This window comes from Girardinichthys multiradiatus, chromosome 2 (assembly GCF_021462225.1).
Source record: "Girardinichthys multiradiatus isolate DD_20200921_A chromosome 2, DD_fGirMul_XY1, whole genome shotgun sequence".
Classification (NCBI taxonomy): domain Eukaryota; kingdom Metazoa; phylum Chordata; class Actinopteri; order Cyprinodontiformes; family Goodeidae; genus Girardinichthys; species Girardinichthys multiradiatus.
The window spans coordinates 40,525,752-40,552,961 of NC_061795.1; the positions used below are offsets into that span (position 1 = coordinate 40,525,752).

Consider the following 27,210-nt stretch of genomic DNA (forward strand, 5'->3'; position numbering starts at 1 on the left):
TCCCCAACATTCCACACATGCGGAGAAGCAACAAGCTACCGAACCAGCAGCAACAAGCTAGCCGCCAGCAGCTAACTCTGTCGGTGGGGGGGGGACGAGGCGTGTTAACATGCAAAAGTTTAGAAACTACGATCTTCGCCTAGAATAGACACAATACTAACGTTTAGCGAGACCCAAGACGGCCCTCTAAAACATGGACCATAGCCGGGTTTCGTAAATGCTGTTGTTTTTGCGTAATTTGGAGCTTCAAATGTGCGAAAAGTCGCTCGGTGTGTCTTCCTCGTCGTTGAACAAGATGGCAGCAGCAACAGAAGCAGCACCGTTGCAGAGTTCGACTGTGGTGCGGGTGTTCGTTGCTTACCTGCTCTTTGACACTTTAAGAGATGCGATTTACTGGTCTTACTGAAGGTATGTGATAATATCTCTTTAAACCATAAAGCCAAGTACACTTGCTGTAGCCTATTTGTGGATATGACTCGTTTTTAATGTCCGCACTACTTTGCTCTCAGCTAGCTTGTTTGCTAACTTCATGCTTATCTTTTTATAAGCAACTGGTACCATCGAACGCTAACCAGTTCGCTCAAAAATGTTGCTGTTCATTCGAAATAAGTGCTGGTTGGCTTGGGTTATGTTTCACCTGTTGTTTTGGTATTGGTTATGTATTTATTTGAAATGTTTAAGTAAAAATACATTGACAGTATTTGCTAAACAGAACGCAAAATAAGGGTAGTTTGTTAATTGAACTGAACTGTAAGTAAGATCCTCCACATATCATCAAACGGCTATTATTTATGGTTGTGTGACAAAAGCACTTTCAACAGGTGTCTTGGTGGGGGTTGCCCATCCCCCAAACCTACACGTACTCATGGACACACACACACACCCCCCCCCCCCTCCTCCCATATGTCAACTGTCACTTAGGTTGATCTGTAGCAAACTGTGAGACGTTTTACGGATCTACCAAAAACACCAGCTGAACCCACAGACATGCATACACTCCTGTATTTGTGTTTGTTTGCCCTCTGTGAAGCTGGATCTCTATTTCAGGCCAGTCCCCTGGGATATCAGGCTACACAGTTTGGCAGGAAGTGTAACAGACAAGACTGTCCCTCAAAAGGCTGAGGGCAAGCGTAGCATGGATGACATATTTACACCACACCAGCCCCATGATGTTGGCTCTTCTACTGTGGTGGCTGAAATTCTTTGTCAGTTGCATCATCAAGTTATTATCAGTGTTTTCCTGACTTGCAGCTGTGGGTGGCGATTGGGTGAAGTCTTTACCAACAGTGCATAACCTGATCTTTGCTTACCCATGGAGAGGGGTAATGATATTTGTGGAAGATGTTGGTTGCTGAAATTGTCATTAGAGCCCTCAGTGTGCATACTGAGAGTTGGTGTTGGTCTTTTAATTGAGCGTTAGTTTACCATTGGTTTTATGTAGGTTTAGAGACTGATTTTCACTGTCAGGTTATTAAAGCTCACTTGTTTAACTTGTCAGTAGGAAGGAGGTGTGCTTCTTGTAAAATTGCCTAAGTGGCACACCCACTGCCTGTCTGAGCCTGTGTGCACAAGCATTGTTAGTTTGGGAGTCTACCATCTCACGGTTGAACTGATATTTTTTTTTCTTTTTAAATTGGCCAGCTTCAGGAGTGCTCATGTGCCATGTGATGTAAGTCAAGGCAGGCACAATCTTTCTCTGTTTGAAATCTTTTAGGATGTGTGCCTGATGAACTGTTCCTGTGCCAGATTTCAGCTTGTTGACACGGTGTAACAACTTGTTTCAACAAGATTGTATGTCCGTACATATTCAGAAGGAATTTTCAAGTGTTTGGCTTTCTTAAAATTGTAGAGGTGCACCAATTACCCGCCAGAGATCAGAGTTGGCCAGTTACTCTGGTCAGTGATCAGCAGGACATATACTGAAAAATCAGATTTTTCCGTTCATTGAAGGAATCAAAACTGGGAACCCCTTCCATGCAATTTGATGCACATCTTCTTGAGTTTAGGGTCTCTGACTAAGGTTAGTGTTAATAGGGATGATCTTGCTGACTACATCTGGGTAACAACTTAGTGTGGTTTACTCAGCAACATCTTCAGAAAAGGGTCGGATTTTGTGTTCCTGGCCAACTGGGCACCACTCACCAGGCATTTTCTTTGTGCATCCCGACCAGTAGTGATTCAAACACAAGGCTGACCTGTATATTCTGACCTGTATATTCTCAAACTAACATAGCCATTAATTTGAAGTCACTGTACTATCATGAGATGGCTGCCACTTAAACATTATTTGAACCTCATATTTAAACTGACCCTGCATCGTTCATCCCAGAATGAGCACCACTCTGTAGCTAGTCAATTGAACCATGCAGTGCTAGCAAGTCACAAGTTGGGGTCCTGCTGAAAGGCCGTCTAAACAGTGTAATGTGAGCTAACAGATTAAACATTAGGAAAGTCTCTTTCATGGTTTCAGGTCTAACCCAGCTAACATTCCTAATAGGAAAGAACTAGTGTACTAAAAAAACATTAGTATCATGAAGCCTTTCCCTCAGAATCTACATACACAGATATGTACTATTGGGTCAAAAATGATTAATCCTGTGAAAACTTGTAACTTGAAATCTATAACATCTCTATTTTCTTAAAATGCAGGGTTCGATCATTTCCTACTTTTAGCCCTCAAAAAACTTTCATTTAACACTTAATTTTAGAACAGTATACTACAGTACACGCTATCAAATGTAATACAAAATAATTCACACTATTAGTCATTACCGTGGGTTGTTTTAGCTGTAAATGCAAAGGTGTTTTCACTGTTCTCTTTTCTTGTTTTGAGTTGACTTTGTTACTAGAGATGAACTGATACGAATTTAGTGGTCAATTTCTGATCTTATACTAGGAACTGTAATATAAGAACAGCATTTGAAATAATTTTTCTGACCTTTCAGCAGTCAGTGTTTACGTTATAAGCCGAGGTGATGTTGCACCATGTGTGTGTGAGGAGTCACTGTAAATAAAAAAAAACAAGGGTTGTTGGCAAATACAAAATCATTATGGTTTCGACATTATAAGCTGTCTTTAACATCTTGCATTAGTAATTGGTGCTGCAAGCATTTCTTTAACAGCAATTTAAACGTGTTTTACCCAGAGATTGTGGAGCCTTTCCTTAACTCCAAAAGGCTGCCAACATTTCTAAATGCAGTATTCTCCATAACACAGGTTAAAGGATAAAACAGTACTCTATTTAGCCTTCCTGGTATCTGCTAAAAGCCTTGCCATCTTGTAGCCTGAATGACCCAAAGAGATGTACTTTGATACAACGCTGTGCTTCCTTCGACTTCATTTTTTAAAACTTACTTGTGCAGAAAAGCTCTAATGTTGAGATTTCTTCACTCAGTAAGAGTATCCTCATCAAAGAGTGTTGTTGTTGTGACTTGAAAGCACCCAGGTGACTGGGAAAATGTCTGAGTTTTTTTTTTTGGGTTATTTTCACCGACCCGGCTGAAAAGCAGACAGTTTCTCTGTGCAGTTGTAATTACTACCAAACAAAATATATATGTCGACATTTAAACAGATCAGAATACATATAATATTCATAGTTGCGACTGAAATAATTAAAATTTATAAGTACATCGCTGACTCCATAGTTTCTTGTTAGTATAATCGACATTGTTGCCATACATTGAAATGGATCAGCCTTGAAAACTGGACACGAGTTTTCTCTTTCTCTATTTGGATTTGATTTTCATTCTTAGTCATTGCGTGCATCAACAAGAACTCAAACTTATTTTGATCCATAAACGCATCATCTAACAGAATATGCCTTGATGCACTTTTTTGGGTTTCATAAAAATCAGTGAACAGTAAAGTACTCTGTAACTAAATGAGGATAATACCATAACTCCCTATTTTTCTGTTAGATTCAAAACTACAATCTTTACCCAAGAATGTACAGAAAATATTTTCATTGTGTTATAGTCTTTATACTTAACGGGTCAGACTATAAAGACAACTAGAAATCTGCATCCCAGCCAGGTAAATCTTGGTTGGTGCATCTTTAGTGTGTTGCCCTAAAACTGTCAGTTTGAACGACCAGATTATGATTTTTCTTTGCCTTCCTCTTGCATTACAAAAATAACCAGGAAACCCCAGCTACGTGGCACAAACACCGCAAAGTTAGGAGTTGAGGGTAGGGAGTGAAAATGGGATTCATGCTTTAGTACAAATTCACTTAAGATTTCGAAAGGGAGATAAATTGGCATTTCTCTTGTAACAGTGGAAAGTCACCAGATTGCATCATTTTAGCTGTTGCATTGCTCAGATGACTTTACTTCTGCATTTGACAAACTCTTTGGTTTTTAACACATCGAGCTGTAAAAGGGTCCAAGCATGACTGTTTCTATTTTTTTGTTTTTGAATCTTCCCTATGTTTTAATGAGTGAGACAAGAGTCTTCTCGTATCATCTGTACATTTGAAAAGATGCCGCTAAGTTGGAGAACACTCCTCCCACTTCATAGTGTATCATTTTTCCCTCTGGGGTGTTGTTTGCTATGTGCTGTTAGTTCGTGTGAAACTGAGCCTGCAGTGTGGCGTGTAGGGACTAGGCATAGATGCACTGGGATTCCCCCATCTTCCATTACATAAGACTTGTTCCCTTTTCCAGTAAGAGTGACATTAATGCCTTTTATTTATATTTGTTTTAGGGGTTTTAATTGTGGTCTTTTTTTTTTACCCACAATGTATCTCTGGGGACAATGGGAGGGAAGGTGATGTTCATGTTTCACCACTTCCTTTTTCTGAACACTAATGTCAGGACAACTGAGTTTTTGTACTCTAAACATATTAAAATGTGCAAAACAAAATTAATATATATATTTTCTTTTAAGGAATGGCCTCACAAGTCTTGGTCTACCCAACACACCTGCACTCAGCTCCAACAAGTGCCTTAGGAAAGAGCAGCAGTGGAACCAGCAGACACACGGGTGAAGTCCACCACGGTAATAACACCAGCAGAGCCTTGGAGCATCGACCCCCGCCCAAGACGTATGTGATTGGAATTAATTACGGTATTGCATTTCCCAACAACGTTGTTCCGTCCTCAACTGGTGTTGGCTTAGGAAGGCCGAACAGGGGAAGACAGGTTCGGGAAACAGAGCAGTGGGCTTTGCAGACGGCAGGGATACAGCAAGCAGGCCGCTGGGAGAGACTAGGAGCAGGACCAGCTGAGTCCCAGCATCAGCAGTCTGTTGACCAAAGTTTTGAGATAGAAGGTGCAGGCTTGAACTGCACGCTACTGACTAAAGCCTGTTTAGAAGCAGAAGGGGAGGAGGCCAGAAACAGAAGAGCACAAGTAAAAGGAGGTTACACTAGCCTTCTTGACTCTGGTACCTCCCAGATATGTGAAGAGAAGACGGGTGAAGGTGGGGAACAACAGCAGGAGAGCAACCGCATCAGAACCATGCAGATAGTGGAGGACGTACCTGCTCTGCCATCACTTCCTCTACCTGTGGTCATGTTGCAGACCAGCACTGGGAACAATGCAGACACTGTCCGAGTCGGGGGTGGGGGAGCACTTACTACTCATCACAATTGGGTCGACGCGGTGACGGGCCTCGGTGTTGGGGTTGATGGGACCGAAATCAGCACCAACGGCAGCAATGAGGTTGTGGCAGGTGCCACATTGAACAGAAATGGATCAGGAGATGGTGACTATCAGTTGGTTCAACACGAAGTCCTTTACTCGCTGAAGAACAGCTATGAGGTTTTGGAGTTTCTGGGTCGGGGAACCTTTGGTCAGGTGGTGAAGTGCTGGAAGAGGGGGACAAATGAAGTGGTGGCCATCAAAATCCTGAAGAACCACCCATCCTATGCACGTCAAGGACAGATAGAGGTGGGAATGTTTAACATTGTTTTTATTTTAACTTAATTTCTGAATTAACTGAAAAAATGTTCTTACAGCATTAAACTACGGTATGTGGTATTATTTGACCATAACAGACTATTTGATATTTATACATTCAGAACTATAACATTTTAATCAAGCTTTGTTCTGTAATTGTCAGGTGGAGATCCTGGCTCGGTTGAGCAGTGAAAATGCAGAGGAGCACAATGTGGTGCGCGCTCTGGAGTGTTTTCAGCACCGCAGCCACACCTGCTTGGCGTTTGAAATGTTGGAGCAAAACCTCTACGACTTCCTGAAGCAGAACAAGTTCAGCCCACTGCCACTTAAAATCATCAGGCCTATCCTGCAGCAGGTAAAAATGACTCCTGTTGCAGAATTGAATAGAAACCAAAGACACGCCAGTTGGACTGGCTGATACAGATTTATGGTTTTTGTTCAGGGTCTCTCTTGCAGTCAGGTTTTGGCTTACTCAGATTCTTTTTTTCTAAAAACCACACATTCAAACTAATTCAAGTAAGCTTCTGTGTTTATGCGTTTACAGACAAAAAAAGCCCACGCCTTCAGTTTTGATGTTTAGTGACCAGAGGGAAGACATCATTTTGTTTTTGGTATTTAAGCTGCAATTCAACGATCAAAGCTGATCAAGGAATAAATAGCAGATTTTGCTCCCTAGTAGGTTATTTGATGTATCACTTATTAAAAACTAGAGATGTACCAGCCGGGGGCCTCTGATTTGTGCTCGGCAGATCAAATACAGCATACCATAAATCTGTATCAGCCAGAAAGGGTTTAACTGGTGCCTCATTAATTATAATTGTAAGAATATGATACCTTCAATGATTTATCAAGGTAAAAAAAAAATTTTTTTAATTGCTCAGTTTAACAATATTGATTATATCTTGGTCTGTCATTGCAGGTGGCAACAGCCCTAAAGAAGTTGAAGGATCTGGGTTTGATCCATGCTGACTTGAAACCAGAAAACATCATGCTGGTGGATCCATCCAGGCAGCCCTACAGAGTCAAAGTCATTGATTTTGGTTCAGCCAGCCACGTCTCCAAGGCTGTGTGCTCCACTTATCTTCAGTCCAGATACTACAGGTAAGGACAGCTGACTCTATTAACACACTAAAAATCATGGGATATAACAATTAGAGGGTGAACACTGTGCTGACTGATAGTATCCATTACTACATGTTTTATTGGTCTCTGTTCATCCAAGTGGCAGTTATCCAAGACCACTCAGTCAAGTTTTGATTTTTCTGAAATACCTGATATCCGACATTTTCAATTTGGGTCACATTTATTATTGTAGCATTATTGTTGCCTTCTGAAAATGAATTGGAGTCACAGCGTATAAGAAAGGATTTATAAGTTAGAATAATTTTAGAAAGATCAGATATACCGTAATGTGAAATGTCCTAAAATTTGTCATGATAACACGCCAGTGTACCAATCGGAGTCGTTCCCATGGGTAATTCTTGTTTTTGTGCATGTTTCCCACAGAGCTTAGTAAAGTCTTTCCTCAGCCTCAGTGCGTTTAGGCCTTGTCTGTTCTTATATAATATAAAATGCACAGTATCAGCCTGCATGCTCTCAGAGTTTCCTAACATGTCTTTCAAGTTTATTCTATGTCTCTCTGCATTCTGTTTTTGCATGTATGCATATTTTTTATGCATGTCAGGGCATTCTTCCTGCTCATTCATGTGCTAATTTCTGATGCTCGTTTTTATAATCAAAGGGAACCAAAGTGTATAATGAACATTGTCGCAAAAGGCTTACATTATAAGAAGAACCTGCTTATGGGTTGGGCTTTTAAACTTCACTAAAGACTGTTGTACAGCAAACGTCATTACCTTTTAAGCCTTAAGCTTATAAGCTCATATTCTAACATGCAGTAAATCAAACCCCTGACTTCATTAAAAATAAATTGGACTGTTTAAAGCAAAAAAGAAAACCTAGTTTTGACATTAGATAATGTCTATTTTGAAATGCATTGTAAGTATTTTGAATCACTGTGGTGTTTCTGCTGTGCCATGTTTAATGAGATCCAAAAGTATTTAAAAGTCAAATAATTTTCCTTTAATTAACCACACAACAGTAGGCTGGAAATTTATTTTATTTATATTCTTACTTGGACATTTCACCAACTGTTCTAGTTAAGTCTTGCAAAGTCTGTAAACATTGTGTAATCTGTTACACATGCAGAGAATGTCGACAGCAAAAGCACTGCACACACCCTCTGTTCCACTTTTTACAGTACTGGTTTTATTGCTCTGTACGGAACAAAGCAGTTTCTCTGTTGTTCTACCTTTTAGTTTCTGCTAGTTTTATTCAGATAGGGACGTGAAATTAAGAGCTTCCTGCTCTGATGTAACTTCTGTTGAGCTAAAATGTATAATGATAAGCCGCACAGCACTGAAATGCCAGCGGTAATCATGTGGGAAACTTCCTTATTTTTTTTTTTAGCTTGAGCAGGTCTCTCTATTACTAGACCTTCTTCTTTTTGAGTACTGAGGCTTGGTGTGGCGTATAGCGCTTATATAACATGAAGGATTTGCTCTGCATTTGACCCGGTTAAGTGCGTATGAATGTGCGTTCATACGTGCCTGCGTGTGCTTTTTGTCTTTAAGCTCTGTTGGCAACACGGAGATCATGGTTCAGTTCAAAAACAGGCTGGCACTGAATCTCAGGGAGGTCACTGAGGACACAAGAGGCCAGGGAAGAATGTGGTTTATGAAAACCCCACATTTAGATCTAGGAAAAAACCATTCTGGCATTCCTGTTTGTGTGTTTGGGTTTTAGGGTGTGTTCGTACGTTTCCAGTTGATGCATAGAATGCAAAGGATGGGTTCTTCATGCCTGCTACATAATGCAAAACTATATATTTTCCCCATTAAATAATATTAGATGTGATAAATACCTTATTTAATTATGGAAAATTTAGGATTGTTTTCCTGTTTATCTCTGCTTAAACTACATAAACCATTGTGGCATGAGTAAGCTACATTAAACTGTTATGGTTCACAAACCAACCACTTTATAATAAAAGGCAAAGGCACTAATGCTAATACATTTTACAGCTACCACTAAAAGTTTTAAGACTGGGGATTTGAACATTCTTAATTCTAGTTAAACTGGTCAAAGTTTAAATTTTACCAATAGCGTATTGGTCTTTCAGAACACTGAAGAAATGGGTTTTGTTGCCTAACTTTATTGAGGTTCTTCACCTGGTTAAGAATCTGGTGAATCGGGGAAGACCAAAGAGCTCAACGTTTTTGGGCAAGAACCACTCTTCCAGTCCAAGTGATTTTTTGGCCAAAACAATAGCAGTTTGTGCCAAGAGTTCCCCGTCTCCTAAGCCAAGGAATGGGAGTTTAGGAACAGGATGACCACCAGAATCCAGGTGGCTCAGTGAGTGAAACCCCAATTTCAGACCAAGTAACAACCACATATTGTTTTATTTTATTCTGTGAAAAGTATATAGCCCCAGATTTTTAAGATCCTCATCCTTTTTCTTTTCCCCTCTGATATTAAAATAGTGGCTGACATAAAGTTAGTGACCTCGGGCACACAAGACGTGGAGGGGAATAAGGTTGGTTGATTGGACGAATTTATTGAGCATCGACGATAGGCTGAAGCCCCTCAATGGTTGTTTTTTTAAGAGCGATAATTAGTTTTTTTGTTGTGGCCTAAAGGTTACGGGCAAAACATAGTCAGACATAGCCTACATGACTCCGCGGGCGTATGCTTGGAGGCCCCGCGGACTCAAAGAGGACGTCTGCCAGACTTTTACGACCCCGTACGCGGTGCCACAAAATAAACTGCTTGGCGGGAAAAAGTCTCCACATCAAACTGTTTTATGTGACATGCTGCTCAGAGCAGCCGGTTGCGAGTATGTGAGTGGTGGCGTAACATACTCAGCCGGATGGTGAAATGCTCCTGCAGGTTTGTTGTGTTTGAGGCCTTTGCTGGCACTATACGTCTGCACAAGCGGCACACTGCTGTGGTTTACCTTTTCCTATTATGTTTCTTTCTTCTTTTTTTTTCAAGTACAGCACTTCGAGATGTCTTGCTACTCAGATACAGCTACTTATAATAATAAATTTGCCTTACCTCTTTCATCCAGTTTAAAGCCAAAGGTATCCCAAATGGGTGACTTGCTATTTTTTTTTTGATGACTAGTTCCTCCATTTTTGGAGATTTGTGTTCTAAATTGGCAAATCAGTCAGTGCCTGTTTACATTGCTCCGCCCACAAAAAAAACCGTCACTTGTGCGAATGTATCGCCCATCGTCATTTGTTGGACTGACGAATATCTGTTGGAAAAATTTTACATGTCGCCCAACTTTAGAGGGGAACAAATCTTGCAGATACAAAGTTAGATGAATGTAACAAAGTACATGATGCCAACAGAAACTTGTATATCGCATCTGAATCCCAAAAGGTTGGTCAGGATAGGCTTCTTAGGTTCGCATGAACCCAGACTCAGCATTCCGCTTCAGCACAGCGCCTTTCCAGAAGAGGAACTGATTGAGCTGATAGCCCAATCAGAGACAGATTCGGGGTAATGTAAGATGTACGTCATGTTAGACGGTTATTAAAAAAATGGATTCTATTGTTTTTCTTAACCACATTTTAGACTAGCAAGAGACCTAAAGAAAGCTACTGTTTTTTTGTTGTTTTTGTTTTTACTGTAGCCATAATACTCCTTCTGAATGAGGCTGTTTTTGCATTCAAAGTTTAAAAAATTTAAGTAATCTATTGAATAAAACGGCATGTGCACATTTAATGTTTAACATGCTAATCAATAGTTGGTTATTTTTACTAGAGTTAGAAGGTCTAGCAAACATCTTTCAAAGGTACCTGGATAAAAGCAGTGTATCTGAGGTGTTTGTGTATACAAAAATATTTTCGCCTGAAAAGTAACGTCTGGAAACTTGGTCACCCTTTTTTACAAGGTTGTTAGTGTATGCAAAAAAGATAAAACACCGCCTCTTTATCTGGTGCACTTTGTACTCGTCTGTGTTTTTGTGAAAGGGTGACTTTATGTAGAATGCAAAAGCCTATGGTACTTGCTTTGTTGTTTAGCACTGGTAGGTATATGGCCAGATGTTTCATCCACAAGGAAATCTGTTGTTGCACTCTTTATATTCATCTTGTTTGAGCATCAGGTCGTTAGGAGAGGGGTTTGCATGATACAATGTCTCTTCATCTTCGGTGAGCATCTGAACTTTATTGTTGGCATTTTAAAGGTTCACAGAATGCAGGTCTCACCACAGTGAGCCTTGCAAACACTTTTTCCTTTCTTTTTGACCAATCTGGGGTTTTCCCTGGTTTTTCCAGAACTATTTATTCAGGCAAAGATTTTGAACACTCATTAAAGTTCAAGTGTGGGGTGAAAATGTAAACTGAATTCTAAGTACAGGTTTCCAATCTTCACTAGTTCTTTGAAGTTTTTCCTTATGGTTTTTTTGAAGTATGTGTTGGGGACCCAACAAAGCAGCAAGACTTGGACAGATGCTGAGACAAATTCTGTTTATTGATGTCTTTTTTTTGTTACTGGCTGATAATGTTTGTTTTTGTCCTTTTTCTTTAACTTCTTGAGCTGATTTTTAAATATAAGGACATTTTACCCAAGCATGGATTTGTAGTTTAATACTCTGAGTGTGGTTAAGAAGCCTGAAACTGGGTGTACTTTAGGTCGTATTTAATAAATGACAAAAACCTGATAAATTGAGCAAATTAAATAAAATCTGTTCAGAAATGTTTCATGGCCTAAATCCTTTTAAGGTTTATTTTTATATGGTGATAAAATGGAGAGTACATTATGGTCCAGCACTACTTCATCCTTAAGAGGTTTTTAACAGGTGCCATTTACTAGATGAAAACACAACAACCTCTACTTTGCTCCTATTTATTTGTAAAGTTAAAATAAGTGTTAATAAAGAACATTACTACATTTACCTTCCTGATGACTCCTGTCAGTAAGTTTTTGTTACTGATCCTGTTATTCTGTCTTCTGTTCTTATTCTGTTCTGATGTTTTACATACTGTAAAAGTATACTTATTTAAACAGATTCACCAATTTTTTGTCGTTTGCATGTTAAAGAATTGTCAAATCAGTCACATTTATTGTAATTTCTCCTATTAAACTCTATAAAAAGCATTCCAGGTGCTTTATTAAACAAGATGTAGTTTGTGGACCGTTTGTATAGACAAAAATAAATTCATGAAACGTTGGACAGCTGCATTTATTGAAGGAGTTTCCTGCTCAGTCACTGCAGTTAAAGATACTATAAGGTGACTGGATCTTGATCAGTTTGCTGAACTGTTAGTGTTGCTTATCAGGTGTCACGTTGCTCAGGAGGTTTTCGATGCTCGCCATGTTTGACTGTGTCGCTGCCATGACAGCAGGACCCGGTGAGGTGACTCGTATGTCCTGAGGGGGCCGGTGACGTAAAACTACCCACAATGAAAACAGAGCAGAGGCCTTCATTAATAATTAATGTTGAGAGATCAGGTGGAAGAGAAGATGGCTATTGTGTTTGCAAGCTGACAGATTTGGACAGGTTGCGGTTAAGCTTATCATGATGTGATATCGTTGTTACAGCGGTGTTGTTTTAATATTTGTTCCTTGTCTCATCACTTTAACAACCAAACATTTCTTCAGCTGTGTTGTCTAGCCAGACATTTGTGTACCAACATACTCAAGCAAGTATCTCCAAGCAGAAGTTTTCCTCATGAAAAATCCCATATTGAGTATTTACTCAATATGTCCGATTCACGGGAGAGTTTTACAGGAAAAAGAACTGAGAAAACTGGAGTTTGTTTTTCAGCTTTAGAGTGAAAATGGGGAAATATCAGCGTATCCAGTTTTGTTGATTTATGTTGTGGGATCCTGTTTTTTTGTGAATGTCAGTGGAGAAGCATAATGTGACTCTGGAGCGCTAACTGGCTGCATTTAAAGTGTTTATTGTACACAATAACTGAAACATAAGCACTCCCTGGAAGAGGCCTGTTTATGTAACATGACATGTAGGCAGACTCTCTGCTTTTAACTTGGTTTGTTTTTTTCCTCTCAGCCTAAAAATTGAGAGTTCTTTATGGTTTTGTCCTTGAGTGCCCTCTTTTTTTTTAGCTTTTTGTGTTTATTTTTTCCATGCATTCGCTCAAATCCTATTTATGTTTTGTAGCGCCCTGTTGGACTGGTTACGACTGAAGCATCTAGATTTAAAATGTCAAACTACTGAGCCTGAAGCTTTGACGTGTGAATCTTCGCTCGTCTCAAAATTTAATGTGACTGTCATAAACACATCTCTGTGTCAGACAACTTCCAATTACTCTTTAAGTGCATGAGCAAGTTTCAGTTTATAGAAGCTGTCAGATGACTGATCCTTGCTTGGGTGTTTTCAGAGATCACATTTTTTGCTATAATTGAGTAGCACACCGTTGTCAAATGTCACAAAAGGTCAGAAAAGGTATGTAATTGATTATCTTCTCTTCTGGCTTCTTTTACAGGGTTTTAATTTGATTGCTAAGCAGAGGTTTAGCAGTTTCAATCAGGATTTTCTAGGCCAATACTAGGGTTGTCAAAATAATTCCTATTTAGATATAATCGATACTGAAAAAATTAACTGTTTAAAGATACTCATTTGCGTCCAGGTCTATATAAACCCATTTTTTATCTCCCCAAGTTGTCTCCCCTTCTTTACACAGCGCCGCTGCAAAAACACACTCAGCCCCTCCCTTCTATGCTGCAGCTCACCTGAACAATCACGGCTGACACAAAAACATCCAGCTGCTGCTGGAAGTAATTTCTCTAACATGTAAAGCACGCCAGGAAAAATGCCTCTGGGACCCTCTCTATCCGACAATGATATTTTGCCTGTGAAGTAGACGGACAGAGGAAAGGCTGAAGGATACCAGATGCTTGCTGGACTGATGCTACAGTCAACACTCTGTTTGAGAGCAAGATGAAAAGCTCAGTAAAGCTTCTCTATCTGCAGCAGTGAAGAAATAAACCTCCCGGATGGCATAAGCTAATATTATCGGTTTAAATGTTAGCAACGTACGACAGCCCCATGACGGCGTTGAGTCTAACTAGGTCCTTCTTCTCACTGACCAACAGTGTTGTCCAGAAGCCAGATATTGGCTTTGCTGGGAAAACTACTACACAGATCCCTATTCTCTGTTGTCACTCAGCAGAAAATATCTTAACTATCTACGCTTGTTACTGGCCTATTCTTTGTCATCTTAAATACTAGCACTCATATCTGACTGTTCAAATCCCCAAACTGTATATTTTTTAAGATTCTAGCGACTTAAAGAAGTGTAGAAATAAAAGAAAAAAACATTTTCTTTAAAGTACTGTTACCCCGACAACAAATACTTAAAACCAACATAATAGAGAAGTTAGATTAGATTTCTGAAAACACTGGACCAAACCTAGAACACTTGTCATATTGCCGTTATAATTTGGACTCATGTAGCATTTTAATGATTTGTTAAAAGCTCAAAGACACCATCAAAAATCAAGCCTTAATAAAAATAATATAATTACCCAGCTGAATCGAAGGTGCTGCAGTAAAAGATATTAACAGATCTTGTAATATGGACACTTTAGGTTGCAGATTTCCTTTTTTCTAATGTGGGCTAAATTGTCTTAATGGTTTTGCTCTAGTTAAGGCAATACAAATATTTCCATGCAGTAATTGGTAATACTTTGTGGTATTTGTTCGAAAGATCCCTGTGTCTTCAAAACTGTATTGAGTTTTGTGATAACCCTGGCTGAGGGTGTTTTATAGACTGAAAATGTTGGGAATTATTTGACCTTTGGATCATTGATTAGAGCTTATCAAGAGAAAATTGTCTCATTTGGATTTCTGGCATATTGATTGGAGCATATATGTAAAATTGTAATGTAATCACATTGTTGCTTACTTCTTTATGGGTCTAATGATATCTTAATCACACTTTCTCAGTATTATGGTTGTTTCTAGGAACTGTAGATGGTTGTGAAACTTCTAACTAGGCTTATTATTTGTGTCCAAACCTTTTGTTGTGTAATTCCTCGAAAAAAATGCTGCTTCCCCAACATGCTTCTGTGTCCAATGAAATAATTTATTGTGCAGAACATTTTTCTGCGCATAATGAAACCTACTCCCACTTTAAACTCTCATTGCTTTGTTCATAGCTGAGACATTTGTGGCAACAGGTTTTGTGTGTGTCCTAAATTAAGCTGGTGGAGGCTCACTGGCTCATGCAATAAACTTAAATTAAAATGTTATGGAAAAACTGATTATGTTTTACTCCTATTGAAAACTTTCTAATTCAGTACCTCAAAAACAAACAATAGAAAATGCTTCTGTTATAATTCTTGCTTCAAAATGAACAGGTAAAAAAGAAAACCTTGAAATATATCATTGTTTGAAATGAATATAAATTAAACTTTTTGAATTTATTTACTATAATAAATAAACTTTTTAAGATATTCTATCTGACTGAGATGTACCCCTATGTTTGGTCAGTTGGATTTACTTTGATTGCACCTGATAGAATGGTAAAGCTATTGCAGAGTCGTGGGGACTCTTGCAACAACAAAGAAAGCAGCAATATCGCTGGCTTAAACTCTGCAGATAATATTGTAATATTCAGCAATATTGCAATTGCCTGATTTCCTGATATTGTGCAGCTGTGTACATGTTTATTTTTGATATGTCGCCATTAGGTTAGATTGTTTCTGAATTGAATTTTTAAATTGTCCTTAGGTTTGCTTGTTCAGGAGTAAATTTAATGACCTTGATATGTGAAATACTATCAAATTGAATTTTCAGTTTTGTTGTTTGGTGTTTTACTTTTTGTCAGTTTTCCTTTCTTGCTGTCCTGTTTTTGTTGAATTATTTTACTCCACTGATTTCTGGTAAAGTTTAGGTTCCGTCTCATTAACAGCGACATGAAGCAGACGTTGCAAAAAGCATTTTAAAGAAAAACTCTAGCTTCACTTTCACATTTCAGATGATGGTCCCTCTCTGGCTGCATCCGTTTGGTCGCTGCACGTGCAAAGCTCGGTCTTGTGCAACTTGAGATGCGTTCTCACAAACGCAGCTTCCGTAATGTTGTTGGACTTGTTTTGATATGCGATAATCATTGCTCAGCTTTGTTTGCAGGCGTTGAAGAACAGGCGCTCGGATATCCCTGGCTACACCTCCTTATGTTTAACATCAGTGATACTAACGGATGCGGTGTCTAAAGTGTTGATTGTGTGTGCAGCTCACTGTACCAGGGTGGTACCATATTGTATGCACTGTTTGTTCTTGTTATAGCTCCGTAGTGTGGCTCGTTCTGGAACCTGGCCTGCCTGCCTGCCAAACACTTGTGTGTGAGCGAGTGTGTGATTATTTAGTGTGTGTTTTGTCGTAAGCTGTTGCGGCTCTGGAAGGTTGGGGCCATTGTAGGAGTAGCTTGTATGAATGTGGTACCGTGACAGTAGTACAGTCAAGAACAACACGATATGCTCACACACACTTGAGTTATTTTCATCTCATTCTTCAATTTGTTTTAGCTACATTTGTTTGCTGCTTTATTTTTGGAGTCTGCATTTTGGTTAAACACTATTTCCTCATTTTCCATCAGAGTAGGAGATCTGTTTATTTTTTATAATATTGAGCAATTGCCTATTTTGTCCTCAGTTAATGCTTTCGTTGCATTTGTCCTCCAGGGGTGTTTGTGGTTTTTGCTTTTTTTTTTTGTCAAATGAAGTTTGTGCTTAAGGGCATGCCTGGCTTTCATTTTGATTCCCAAAACGTTTTAGAGCAGTCTTATTTCTCTCGTTCTCTTCTTGGTCATAGGACAATTGCACTGTCTTCAAAACTGTCTTCAGTCCAGTAAGACCCCAGTGGACGTCCCAGACCTTTGCGTCATGCAACGACAGTAGGAAATGAGGAAAGTGTAATTTCCTTCAGGCTAGGGAGGGCTGTGTAAAATGGTTGGGCCTGAGGTCTGCAGCTGTGTCTGCATGCACGTATAGAATCTTCCACTTGTATGCCTGGCGGTCTCTGTTTTTAACCCTGTGTTACTGTTGCATTATTGCCTTGCGTCCAGTTGTTGCTGGGAGACGAGCGTTTCCCCTGTGGTCGCCACAGCAGAGGTTGCTATTTGTGGAACTGTTGCTCAGCTGCTGTGTCCCAGTCTGAAAGCCTATTGTTTGCACACAGTTTACACAACACCTACAATACAGGGCTGCTGGTTCCACGTATTTCACAGTTAGATCTTGTCAAAACTGTAATTGTTTCTTTGAACTCGAGTGGTATGTAGTTTTACTAAGTTTATTACTGCCATATTAACAGTGCTATGTATACAATGGAAATCAGGAGGAATATGTTTAATTATGTGACTGTCATAAAAAGTTCCATAGAGAGTTCTGTATGTTTGAAAGCAAATCTTGTCTAAATTCTGTGGTGTTTTTGATTGAAATATACGGTACATGTTACATTCATATTCGAGTAGGATAGATGGGCTGATTCTGACTCCTAAAGAAGTATTTTTTACACTCAGCTTTTGAAATGTAAAACGTGATGTGTTTTTTATTTTTTATTTTGAGGTTACATTTAACTTGTTTGATGAGCTGATAATCAGAATTTTTATGTTCTGAAATAAAAAAATGCATCTAGATATATGGAAAGAGATCTTTATTGTCCCATAAAGGGAAATTTGTTTCCAGTAGGCTGACATGTCAATTTGGGAATCTACACCATACATGTAAACATTCAACACAATTAACAATCACAGGACGAATGCACAGCAAACGGCGAAATAAATCAATGAGGCAGCTTGTTTAAAATAGCAATGGCTGAAGGAATAAAACTTTTAAAACGGGCCGTTCTGTATTTATGTGTCTGATATCTGCGTCCAGAGAGCAGGAGCTGAAAGAAGTTATGAAGCGGGTGCTAGGTGTCAAAGACTATTATTGATTTGGCGAGATGGGCCATTGCTCTGTCATTGAGCTCTGTGATGTTTGGTGTGGGGGAACAGATTATTTTCTTTGCGATCTAGAAGTTTGGTGAGGGGTGTGGGTGTACTTTTTGCAGCGTTCCAAAGAAGTGGAATTTGGATTTAAATATTTTCTATGTCTGGATAAATATTGGAAAAGAAAATGAGTCGGGGAAAACGTTTTGTATTCCCAGTTTTTTTTCCCTGTCAGGTTCCCAGTCTTTCAATCCTTGATAACTTTAGTCTTTCCTTATTTGAAATATTCCTTCTATCCTTACTTGCTTTCTTGACTCCTTTTTTCCGTTTACTGCTTTCCTTTGTTGCTTTATTTCTTCCAGTCTCGTTTGCTTCAGTTCCTCCCTTCCTGGGTCATTTTCCTCCTTCCTATTTGCTTCCTTCTTTGCTTCATTACTTCCTTTGTCCATATTTAAAGCCTCACCACTATATTCCTCTCTGCCACAAATTCATATTGAGCTAAAATAATAGTTAAAAAAGGATTGGGAACTTTGAACAGTTGACTGTGGAAAAGTATGGAGTTTTGAGATGAGACATTTTTTGAAATTCAGTTTTTACTGGCTTTACTTTGAATTCTGTTGTAATCAAATTTGTGCTTGAATAAAAGCGATGAAAATCACAGACTTTCAAGATTTTTAGAGAGGAACGAAGGAACTTGTGACCAGATTTCTACTTCTCCCTCCCTGCAGGGCTCCAGAGATTATTTTGGGTCTGCCATTTTGCGAGGCCATTGACATGTGGTCGCTGGGCTGCGTGATTGCTGAGCTCTTCTTGGGCTGGCCTCTTTACCCTGGAGCACTGGAATACGACCAGGTAACACCTCTACACACAAAGAAGCACTCATATACAATCAGAGGGGAGGGAAGGAAGACCCTTACAGTTTTTATTTGGCCAGGCTTTTCTCGCCCTGTGCGACTGAAATATAGCAAACCAAACATAAAATCCATCTAAAGCTCAACTGGGCAAAGGAAATCAGGAAATTGTCCATGCAGTGTGTGTTTATCTTCTCATAGAGGAATAATGTGTGGTCCAAACTGTACAACTGGGACTCAAACTGAAATCCCTAGGCAAGGGAGTGGGAGCATGGGAAAAGCCCCCTGGTACATTCACAGAGGAAAACTGAATCATCTTGTGTTTAGCCATACACAACTTGGAAGATCAGGGATTATTATGGTTTTAAGTAAAGAGTGTAACAACAAACTGAGACGGTGATTTGCTTGCTTTATATCTAGGAAACAAACACTTGTGCAGAAGCCTAACTGGACCTTGCTTTTATTGCTGTTTTCAAGGTGTGCCATTTCCTCTAATAGTCCGACCAGTAATCAGTCAGAGATAGTGGCCTCCTATTAATGGGCCATGTCAGGACACAGTCTTGCACGAGCACATTGAGCCCCCAAAATCATGCTGTTCTATGCCAAGGCTCGCTGTGGTTCCACTCTACACAGCAAAATGTATTTATAAACATAAGCCTGATGGTAGACATGTGCACATCCGTGCATGCACACACACATGCTTACACGTGCACACACTTTGGTTCCCATTCAGTGCATCATCAGCAGGTTCTCAGTCCAGTGCCCTTTGGCCAGTCAGTATGTTTGTTCTAGGCTGTAGACACGTGCATGCATGCGCGCACGCACACACACACACACACACACACACACACACACACACACACACACACACACACACACACACACACACACACACACAGGTAAACCTTACTGCATTTATTCATAACAGCAGTTCTGTGGTATTGTGTTATTGTAAGAGGGTTTACCTCAATGATAATATCCAGAGAGGTTAATGAAGTATTGCATTTGTTTGTTTTTAATATTAGAAAACAGATGTGTGGTGCCATAAAGTGTTTTTTTTTGTTTTTTTTTACAGATAAAGAGCACACTGTAAAGCATTGGTCCTAGCCTGTTATAGCGTTTGGGTTCAGTAAGGCCTATCAGCCAACTAGTTATTGTTGAAACCTGTTGGCTAGAAAAGTCAGCCTTTAACAGCTCCTCTTAAATGATGCTTAAAAATAATTTGATCAAACCTGACTGTTATCTGACAGTTCTTTGTTCTAATCCTCTGAACAGAACAAGTAGACTCTTTTTTTTGTCTCATCCTGCATTGTAAAGATAATTTATTCATGTACATTAGGTGACATGTCTGTATTTTAGAAGGAGAACAAAGAGGCTAAATTTGTCCAAAATAAATTGCAAACTAATGCTACTCAGATGGCTATAAAGATATTTATATGCAACATTTTTGTATTTCTGAACTTTTTTTTAAACTACATTTTATGCATCACTCCAAACTCTGCATCCCAAAGCTGATTTTTAAAGGCAAGTGAAACAAAAGACCAAGCCACAGAATCACAATCAACCCAAACTTGGAGTGAGACATAAAACTTCCCATCAGATTTAATTTAAGATATGTAAAAGCAGTGTTGCACATTAACTGTTATTTCTAAACTGCTACCAAAGCTTTAATGATCCGTCCAGGTTGTACAGGTTTGCATGTCTGTCAGAAATGACTGTATGCAGGGTTGCATTATCAGATGGCATCAGCGGAACTAATCTGATTCAGTAAATCAAATTCAGGTTGATTATCTGAAGGGGTTCTGTCATTTTCTGCTCCTTTGCTCATCATCTGCTCCTCTTCTTCCTTTCTGCGCTCCGTTTCCTCCGTCTCTCCGCTCAGATCCGGTATATATCTCAGACGCAAGGACTGCCTGCAGAGCAGCTGCTCAACAAGGGGACAAAGACGTCACGTTTCTTCACCAAAGAGTATGACTCTCCGTACGCCTCCTGGAGACTAAAAGTAATGAAGTTCACATTGCACAAATCAGCACAAACACAACATTACAGACTTGCCAGTGTTTAACACTTCCTGATGCTTTGTGGATAACAGATGCTCAGGCAGGTGAATCATGGGGGAGAGTAAGAGAAATGGCTCACGGTATTTACTAAAAATTCTTTCAGCTACCTGCTTGTCAAAACAAGACAGAGCCAGAACAGCCTGCTAAAAGCTCAGGGAAGCACAAAGCTGAGACCATGTGCTGCGCTTTCTCTGTACAAAGTTTCAAGGAATTTAGGCTCCTCTCTGCCTGGCCTGTCGAGTAAAAACCCAATTCAAACCCTTTGATTCAGCAGATTCACATGCTGACACTGACTGTGTATGACTTTATCTGATATTCTTAACGTTTTGACCTCTCACTGCTCATCAGTGAAACTAATCCTAAAGCACATTGTCTCTTAACATGTTCGTCGCCTTTTTACAGAAAGGTGCTTTGTAATCTTTACTTGTGGTGTTTTGTAGAGTGTATGAAAATGGTTATAGATGCAAAAAAAATCTTCACATGCTACACTTCATGATCATTGACCTTTATTTCTTGTTTGTTTTTCTACAGACGACAGAAGAGCATGAAAAAGAAACAGGACTTAAATCCAAAGAAGCCAGAAAGTACATCTTCACCTGTCTGGATGACATAGCACACGTAAGTCCAAGACCAAAGTGCTCGTGGTAAATCTGAGCTGATCCAAACAAAATTCAAATATAAAATGGAATCCATTATATCACCTTTTTAAAAAAGAAAAAAAAAAACAGTTTAGTAGTTTTTAATGATCCCATTATTTGTTTTACTATTAAACGTTCTCCCTCGATGTCTCAGGTGAACTTGGTGTTGAGTCCTGATGGCAGCGACATGCAGGCAGAGAAGGCAGACCGACTGGAGTTTGTGTCTCTCCTTAAGACCATGCTACTGATCGACGCTGAGGACCGAACCATTCCGACGAGTGTCCTAAATCACCCATTCCTGACCATGACTCATCTACTGGACTACCCCCACAGCAACCAGTAAGGCGGTTTAGCTGCTAACACAGCCTATAATTTGTCACAGAAGTATTTTTACCCTTGAACTTTTCCCTCTTTCTCATGTAGCAACCACAAACCTACATGTTGTTACTGGGATTTGTATTTGATAAAGCAGCATTGGTGAGCAAATGGCATAGTGAAGTCCATGGAATACAGCAGAGAGGGGTGGAATAAAGCTGTGGAGAAGTTTTAAAGCAGGGTTAAGTCATAAAACAATATCCCAGGCTCTAAACATCTTACAGAGCTCTGTTCAATCCATCATCTCAAAGTGGAAAGAGAGTGGCACAGCTGTAAACCTACCACCACATGGCTAAAGTTGAACTTTTTCTACCTTGTTGCAAAAGGCTGTGTGGCACAAAACTGTTCATTAACCCAAACACGCCATCCCAATGATGAAACATGGTGGTGGCTGCATTATGCTTTGGGGATTTGTTTTTTAGTCAGGGCAGGGAAGCTGGATAGGTTTGATGGGGTAAATGGATTGACTTTACAAAGAAAGAGCAAAAGCTTTATGTGCAAAGCTGGTAGAGACAAAGCCCCAAAAGACCTTCAGCTGAAATCTCAGCAAGAAGTGGTTCCACAAAATGTCACAGTGCACTTTTCAGATCTTTATTTGTAAAGAAAGTTGACAAAGTATAATTTTCCTGTCCATTTTCCATCACCTTATGTTGGTCTATAACACAGAATCCAAATAAGATGCATTAAGTTTGTGGAGACATAATGTAAAAAAGTTTAATACCAATGTAAGCTGCTGTAAATAATGTGAATTTCTTTTAACTCCCTTGTTTTCTCTCAGTGTTCAGTCATCTTTCCGCATCATGGACATGTGTCACAGCCGGTCCAGCAGCGCAGTTTTTGATGCTTTGAACCAGAACACAATTCATTTGTCAAGACCCTCTCTAGCTCCCACTGGGTCTTCTGGCCTTCCAATGGGCTACGGCAACATCCAGGTCCATACCCAGGTGGGGTAACCACATTCCCCTCTCTGATATGTAGTAATATTGTAGATTAATGGCTTTGTGTGTTACTCTAGGACAGGGGTCCCCAATTAAAATAGCAGGAGGTCCACTCCCTCCCTCATCCTAACACTTTGGGGTCACAACATTTAAAATCAAGAAACAAAAATATTTTTTCATCTTTATTAAACATTTAATTAACACTTTTTTTTTTTAACTACTGATCAGTTATTCAGAGCAATCCAATTTAAGTACAAATATTAAAAACACTTTGAATGGCACAGTCGAGCTGGGTCTGTACATCTTGGTAGAACAGTTCTACTCTCCATGTTGTGTTTGTGGCAGACATGGCAATTTGCTTAACCTGTTCCTTAAGTTGTTGTCCTTCTTTTTCATCTTAAAAGTGTTTCTGCCACAGCTTCCATGCACTCTTTGATCATTTCCCAGTCAGTGAAAGGCTTTTTGTGTTTTCCCAAAATCCACTGTACTCAGTGAACACTCGTATGCTCGCTGTTGCGCTGTAAGAGACTGTATGCATCTGTCTATTCATCTTTAAATGTGTCATTTTCATAGTCCACTTTACATATTTTTGATGAAGCAGTCTCCTTTTACTCACTGATCTGTGAGTAAAAGTCATTGTACTATCAGCAAGCATGAGCTCCCAAGCTAGTAACTTAGCAACCCACGTTGAAGGACCCGCATAGCTTCTTCTTTGTAGTTTTCTGGCGGTTGGCATACAATGATGCGGTGCATTACTGCCACCAGCTGCCACGTCGCTGACGCACATTGCTGTCCAGGAATAAAATGGTTTACATCTACGTGGTAAATGAGAAAATGCTTTGCGGTTAGGGTAGCAGCAGAAGCCCTGACTGAAGCAGCTCATTCCCTGATTTGCATCACGTGCAGGCAGGGCCAGACTCTCCACAGGGCTATACCACATTAACATGAGATGCGGCGCAAGTGAAGTTAGACACTGTTGGACAACATGCAGTAATGTATAAATGTTTTAAATCGGGTTGGGTCCGGATTGGAAAGTACGTGGGTCCAGATCTGGACCCTGGTCCGATAATCCGTGACCTCTGCTCTAGGATATGTGCATTGGGATTAAAGACCATATCGGTAGTCATTGTAGTCTTGGTTTCATCTAAACATATCAAATTTCCTTTCTCTAATGTTAATTCCTGCTTTTCCGCTTCTTCTTCAAAAACTTGTCCAATCCAGTCTATTACTCAGTCCACCCCTTCCGTGTTGCATCCTGGGATAGCTCTCACAGGAAATGGACAGTTTGGGTGCAGTGACTCCTTCCCGCCTGCCCTCCTTCTCTGTCCTCCCCCAATGCAAGGTATGTAGATTGTGCAAGTTTCTTCCTACAGTGGTTGGGAATGTTGTTTTGAAGTTAAAATATTTATATCCTTTCCAAAGGTAACCTTAATCAGCCAGCAACCTATTCTGTGTCCATGGTAACTCAAGCCCCTCCCATACAACCTCTGCCAGTAAGGCATGGAGTAATAGCTCAGGTAAGATGCAGATTCATACAGAATAAGTTGTGCTTAAACCCCGAGAGTATGTTGACATTCTGAACCTAGAGTTGTCGTCATATTAACATTCACACATTTGTTTATGAGTCAGAGTGCTGCATACGTAGTTCTTCCTGTTACAGTGTGCTATATTACTCCCATACGATATGTAATTGGAGAACCTGGTGTTCTTTTGCTGCAAGTAAATGGCTTCTTCAGACTCCGGTAGCAATACACAGATGAGAACTGGGAACATCCGTGTAAATTGGGTTATAAATATATCAAGCATGCTTTAAGGTGTCGTTGCAAACATTTGAAGTGGTTACTAATGTGCAAACTTGACTTATCCTATCTTTTATAATGCAGCAGGCCTGGTCTGGCAGAGGCCAGCAGCTTCTGGTCCCTGCAGCATGGCAGCAGATGACTCCTGTGGGTCCTCCACCCTCTCACCCACCTCCACCACCGCCTCCCTCCCTTACCGGTGACACCACGGCTGGACCACAGAGGATCAACGACTGGGGGTGAGTCACCAAAATCGGAGTCATCCAAACTACAAGTTTGGGAAAGTCCCTGCTTGTAAACAACAGGAAAAATGTTGTAATTTTAACCGTAATTGTTTTAAAATCTTGTCACAGTTTTGTTTGCTTTTTGTAGTTAAGATTTTATTTACTCACTCGGTGTGTAAGATGTAAAAGTTTTTATTTCACTCAACTCAGGAAAGCCCTCCCACACAGCAGCCACTACAACACAGTGATCCAGCAGCCTCTCTTGACTAATCAGATGCCAGCCCTCTCTGCCCATCAGCCAATCAACATTGGCATAGCTCATGTTGTGTGGCCCCAACCAGCAAATAAACAGAACAGACAAGGGCACAACAGGTGAGGTTCTGCCCCTGTGTTATGTTTAATTTAAACCACTCCCACATCAATTTTGATCTAATGTGTTGATCATTTTGCATAAAAGGAACCTGTCCCACCCTAGCAACATGCAGATATCAGCATGCCGGTCTCCAAAAATGGCAGACATTGTTGGACAGGCTGTGGCAGGAAGAGGGCAGCCACAGAGGGAGGCGCCCCTGGTGGAATCCAGACGACCAGAAATTCAGAAAACAATTGTGGGAAAAGATGGCACAGAGCTCAAGGAAAACTGCTTTAAAGAGACTACGGCAAGTGGAAACAGACGGGAATATGTTCCGAGGCACCCACAACGGGATGTGGCCGTCCTCATGGCCGACACGCCGAGTCCAGATCCCAGCGTGATCAGCATCCGCAGTGATCTGAGTGACGAAGAGGACCAGGTGGTAAATGAAGGTCGTCAGGGGTGCCATCTAAATCAGTGAGTATAAACAAGACAATAAAAGCTCCACTAAAATTTCCATAGCTGCCGACAAAACTGCTTTAATGAAATTTAACCTGTGTATTGATGTAAACACTAAATAATGTTCCACCAACAGATGTAAAGGAGAATGTGGATGTGAGGCTTGCAGAAACACCAGTGTGTCTATGGAGAGAGTGTGTTCCCTCAGCAGCCCCGACAGCAGTCTCAGCACCAGTTCGTTTGCCTCCAACTCTCTGCAGTCCAGCCCTTCTGTCTCACCATGCAAGAGGCCCAACAGGTGCTCTTTGATGGGATTAGCCCAGATGACCCATAGACCTAAAAATAATAGAAATAGATGTATAGTGACACACACAGTTACTAAACACTAAGTGTGGTTTTCTTTTTCAGCCCATATTCTTAAACATTATCAACTGTTTAAAAATAATAGTATTAATATAGGTCTGCAACTTACAATTATTTTGCTAATCGATTAATCTGCCGACTATTTGTACCATTAGCTGATTAATAATCTGATAGCAAAGGGTGCCTAATAGGAGATTTCTTACAGAATTTGAACACATATTTACAGACAAAGAAGGTTTTTCATCTTAAATGCAAAATGTATTTATTTTTTTGTACAATTATTGCCTAACTACAGCTCTGAATAGGTTGCTCTTTCAGCAAATGGCATGTTTGAGAGTCTGTATTTCTCCAGTTAACGATTATTTGAGTACTAAATTAGTTGACAATCATTTCAATGATCAATTGATCGTATTTAATCTGATTAATTGTTTCAGCCCTGTATTAATAATAAAATAATATGCCAATAATACATTAAGCTATTAGTGCTATTATTATTGATTGGCTATTAATGATTATCATTTTTTGTTACTAAAACTAATCGATATTGAAATGAGTAGGTATATTTTCACATTCAAACTAAAGGGAAACCTGAGATTATCTTTTTTGTAGTGATGTTCTGAGAGGTTAGCAGTAATAGTTCCTTTACCAGTATGAGGCAGATGCAATATCACAGCGAGTTTGTAGAAGAATTAAGAAAACAACAGAGGTCGAGTACTGACAGATACTCTGACTGGATCTCCTTTTTAAAATCAGATTTACGCAAATTAAAGCCAATTCAAAGGAAAGTGTTTATTGACTTCTCAGCACTATAAGCCAATATTGTCTAAGCTTTCGAAATAGACAGTTGATCAAATTTTCTGTTTCTCAGCCATCAATTTAGAATTTCGCATTCCTACTCAAACGTTTCACTGGCAAAGGTTGTATCTGGATCCACCGGATCAGCTGATTGTCAGTCTGCTGGGATGATGCAAATGAGAACCTGTTGCACATTATGAAAGTTTATTTCACTGTTGTCGGGCATAGGGGGGCGGTGCCACCATAGAGGCGAGGTGAATTGATACATCCTGCAGTGTCGATCAGTGTAATTTAAGTGTAGTAACATGGAAGTTATTTAACCTAGATTACAGTGATTGATTGTAACAACAGTCTCTTGTGAGATTTTAAACATTTAATATTAATTAATGTAGCTTTGTAGGCAATGGAAATTACCATTTTTAGTTGGTTGATTTAAATAGCTAAATTCAGCCTAAAACTTATAAAGATTCATTTTCTTCTGTCCACTGAAGGT

The 27,210-nt window shown here is 39.7% G+C and overlaps 1 protein-coding gene across 3 annotated transcripts in view; it reads left to right on the forward strand.

The window, feature by feature from the left end:
* The window catches only part of hipk3a (homeodomain interacting protein kinase 3a), a 35,493-nt gene continuing 8,283 nt past the window's right edge, over nucleotides 1–27,210 (forward strand). Inside the window, exons 1-15 of one of the 3 annotated variants that reach the window (XM_047391041.1) lie at nucleotides 1–408; nucleotides 4,885–5,888; nucleotides 6,061–6,252; nucleotides 6,817–6,998; nucleotides 18,592–18,715; nucleotides 20,597–20,716; nucleotides 21,306–21,392; nucleotides 21,567–21,751; nucleotides 22,566–22,731; nucleotides 23,947–24,067; nucleotides 24,148–24,242; nucleotides 24,609–24,763; nucleotides 24,959–25,120; nucleotides 25,224–25,577; nucleotides 25,696–25,857. In XM_047391041.1, coding sequence (XP_047246997.1) covers nucleotides 384–408; nucleotides 4,885–5,888; nucleotides 6,061–6,252; nucleotides 6,817–6,998; nucleotides 18,592–18,715; nucleotides 20,597–20,716; nucleotides 21,306–21,392; nucleotides 21,567–21,751; nucleotides 22,566–22,731; nucleotides 23,947–24,067; nucleotides 24,148–24,242; nucleotides 24,609–24,763; nucleotides 24,959–25,120; nucleotides 25,224–25,577; nucleotides 25,696–25,857 — 3,134 coding nt within the window. In that variant the 5' untranslated portion in view covers nucleotides 1–383. Of the gene's footprint in view, nucleotides 409–4,884; nucleotides 5,889–6,060; nucleotides 6,253–6,816; nucleotides 6,999–18,591; nucleotides 18,716–20,596; nucleotides 20,717–21,305; nucleotides 21,393–21,566; nucleotides 21,752–22,565; nucleotides 22,732–23,946; nucleotides 24,068–24,147; nucleotides 24,243–24,608; nucleotides 24,764–24,958; nucleotides 25,121–25,205; nucleotides 25,578–25,695; nucleotides 25,858–27,210 lie in introns of all 3 variants that reach the window. The other 2 variants (XM_047391031.1, XM_047391023.1) reach the window with 2 other exon arrangements.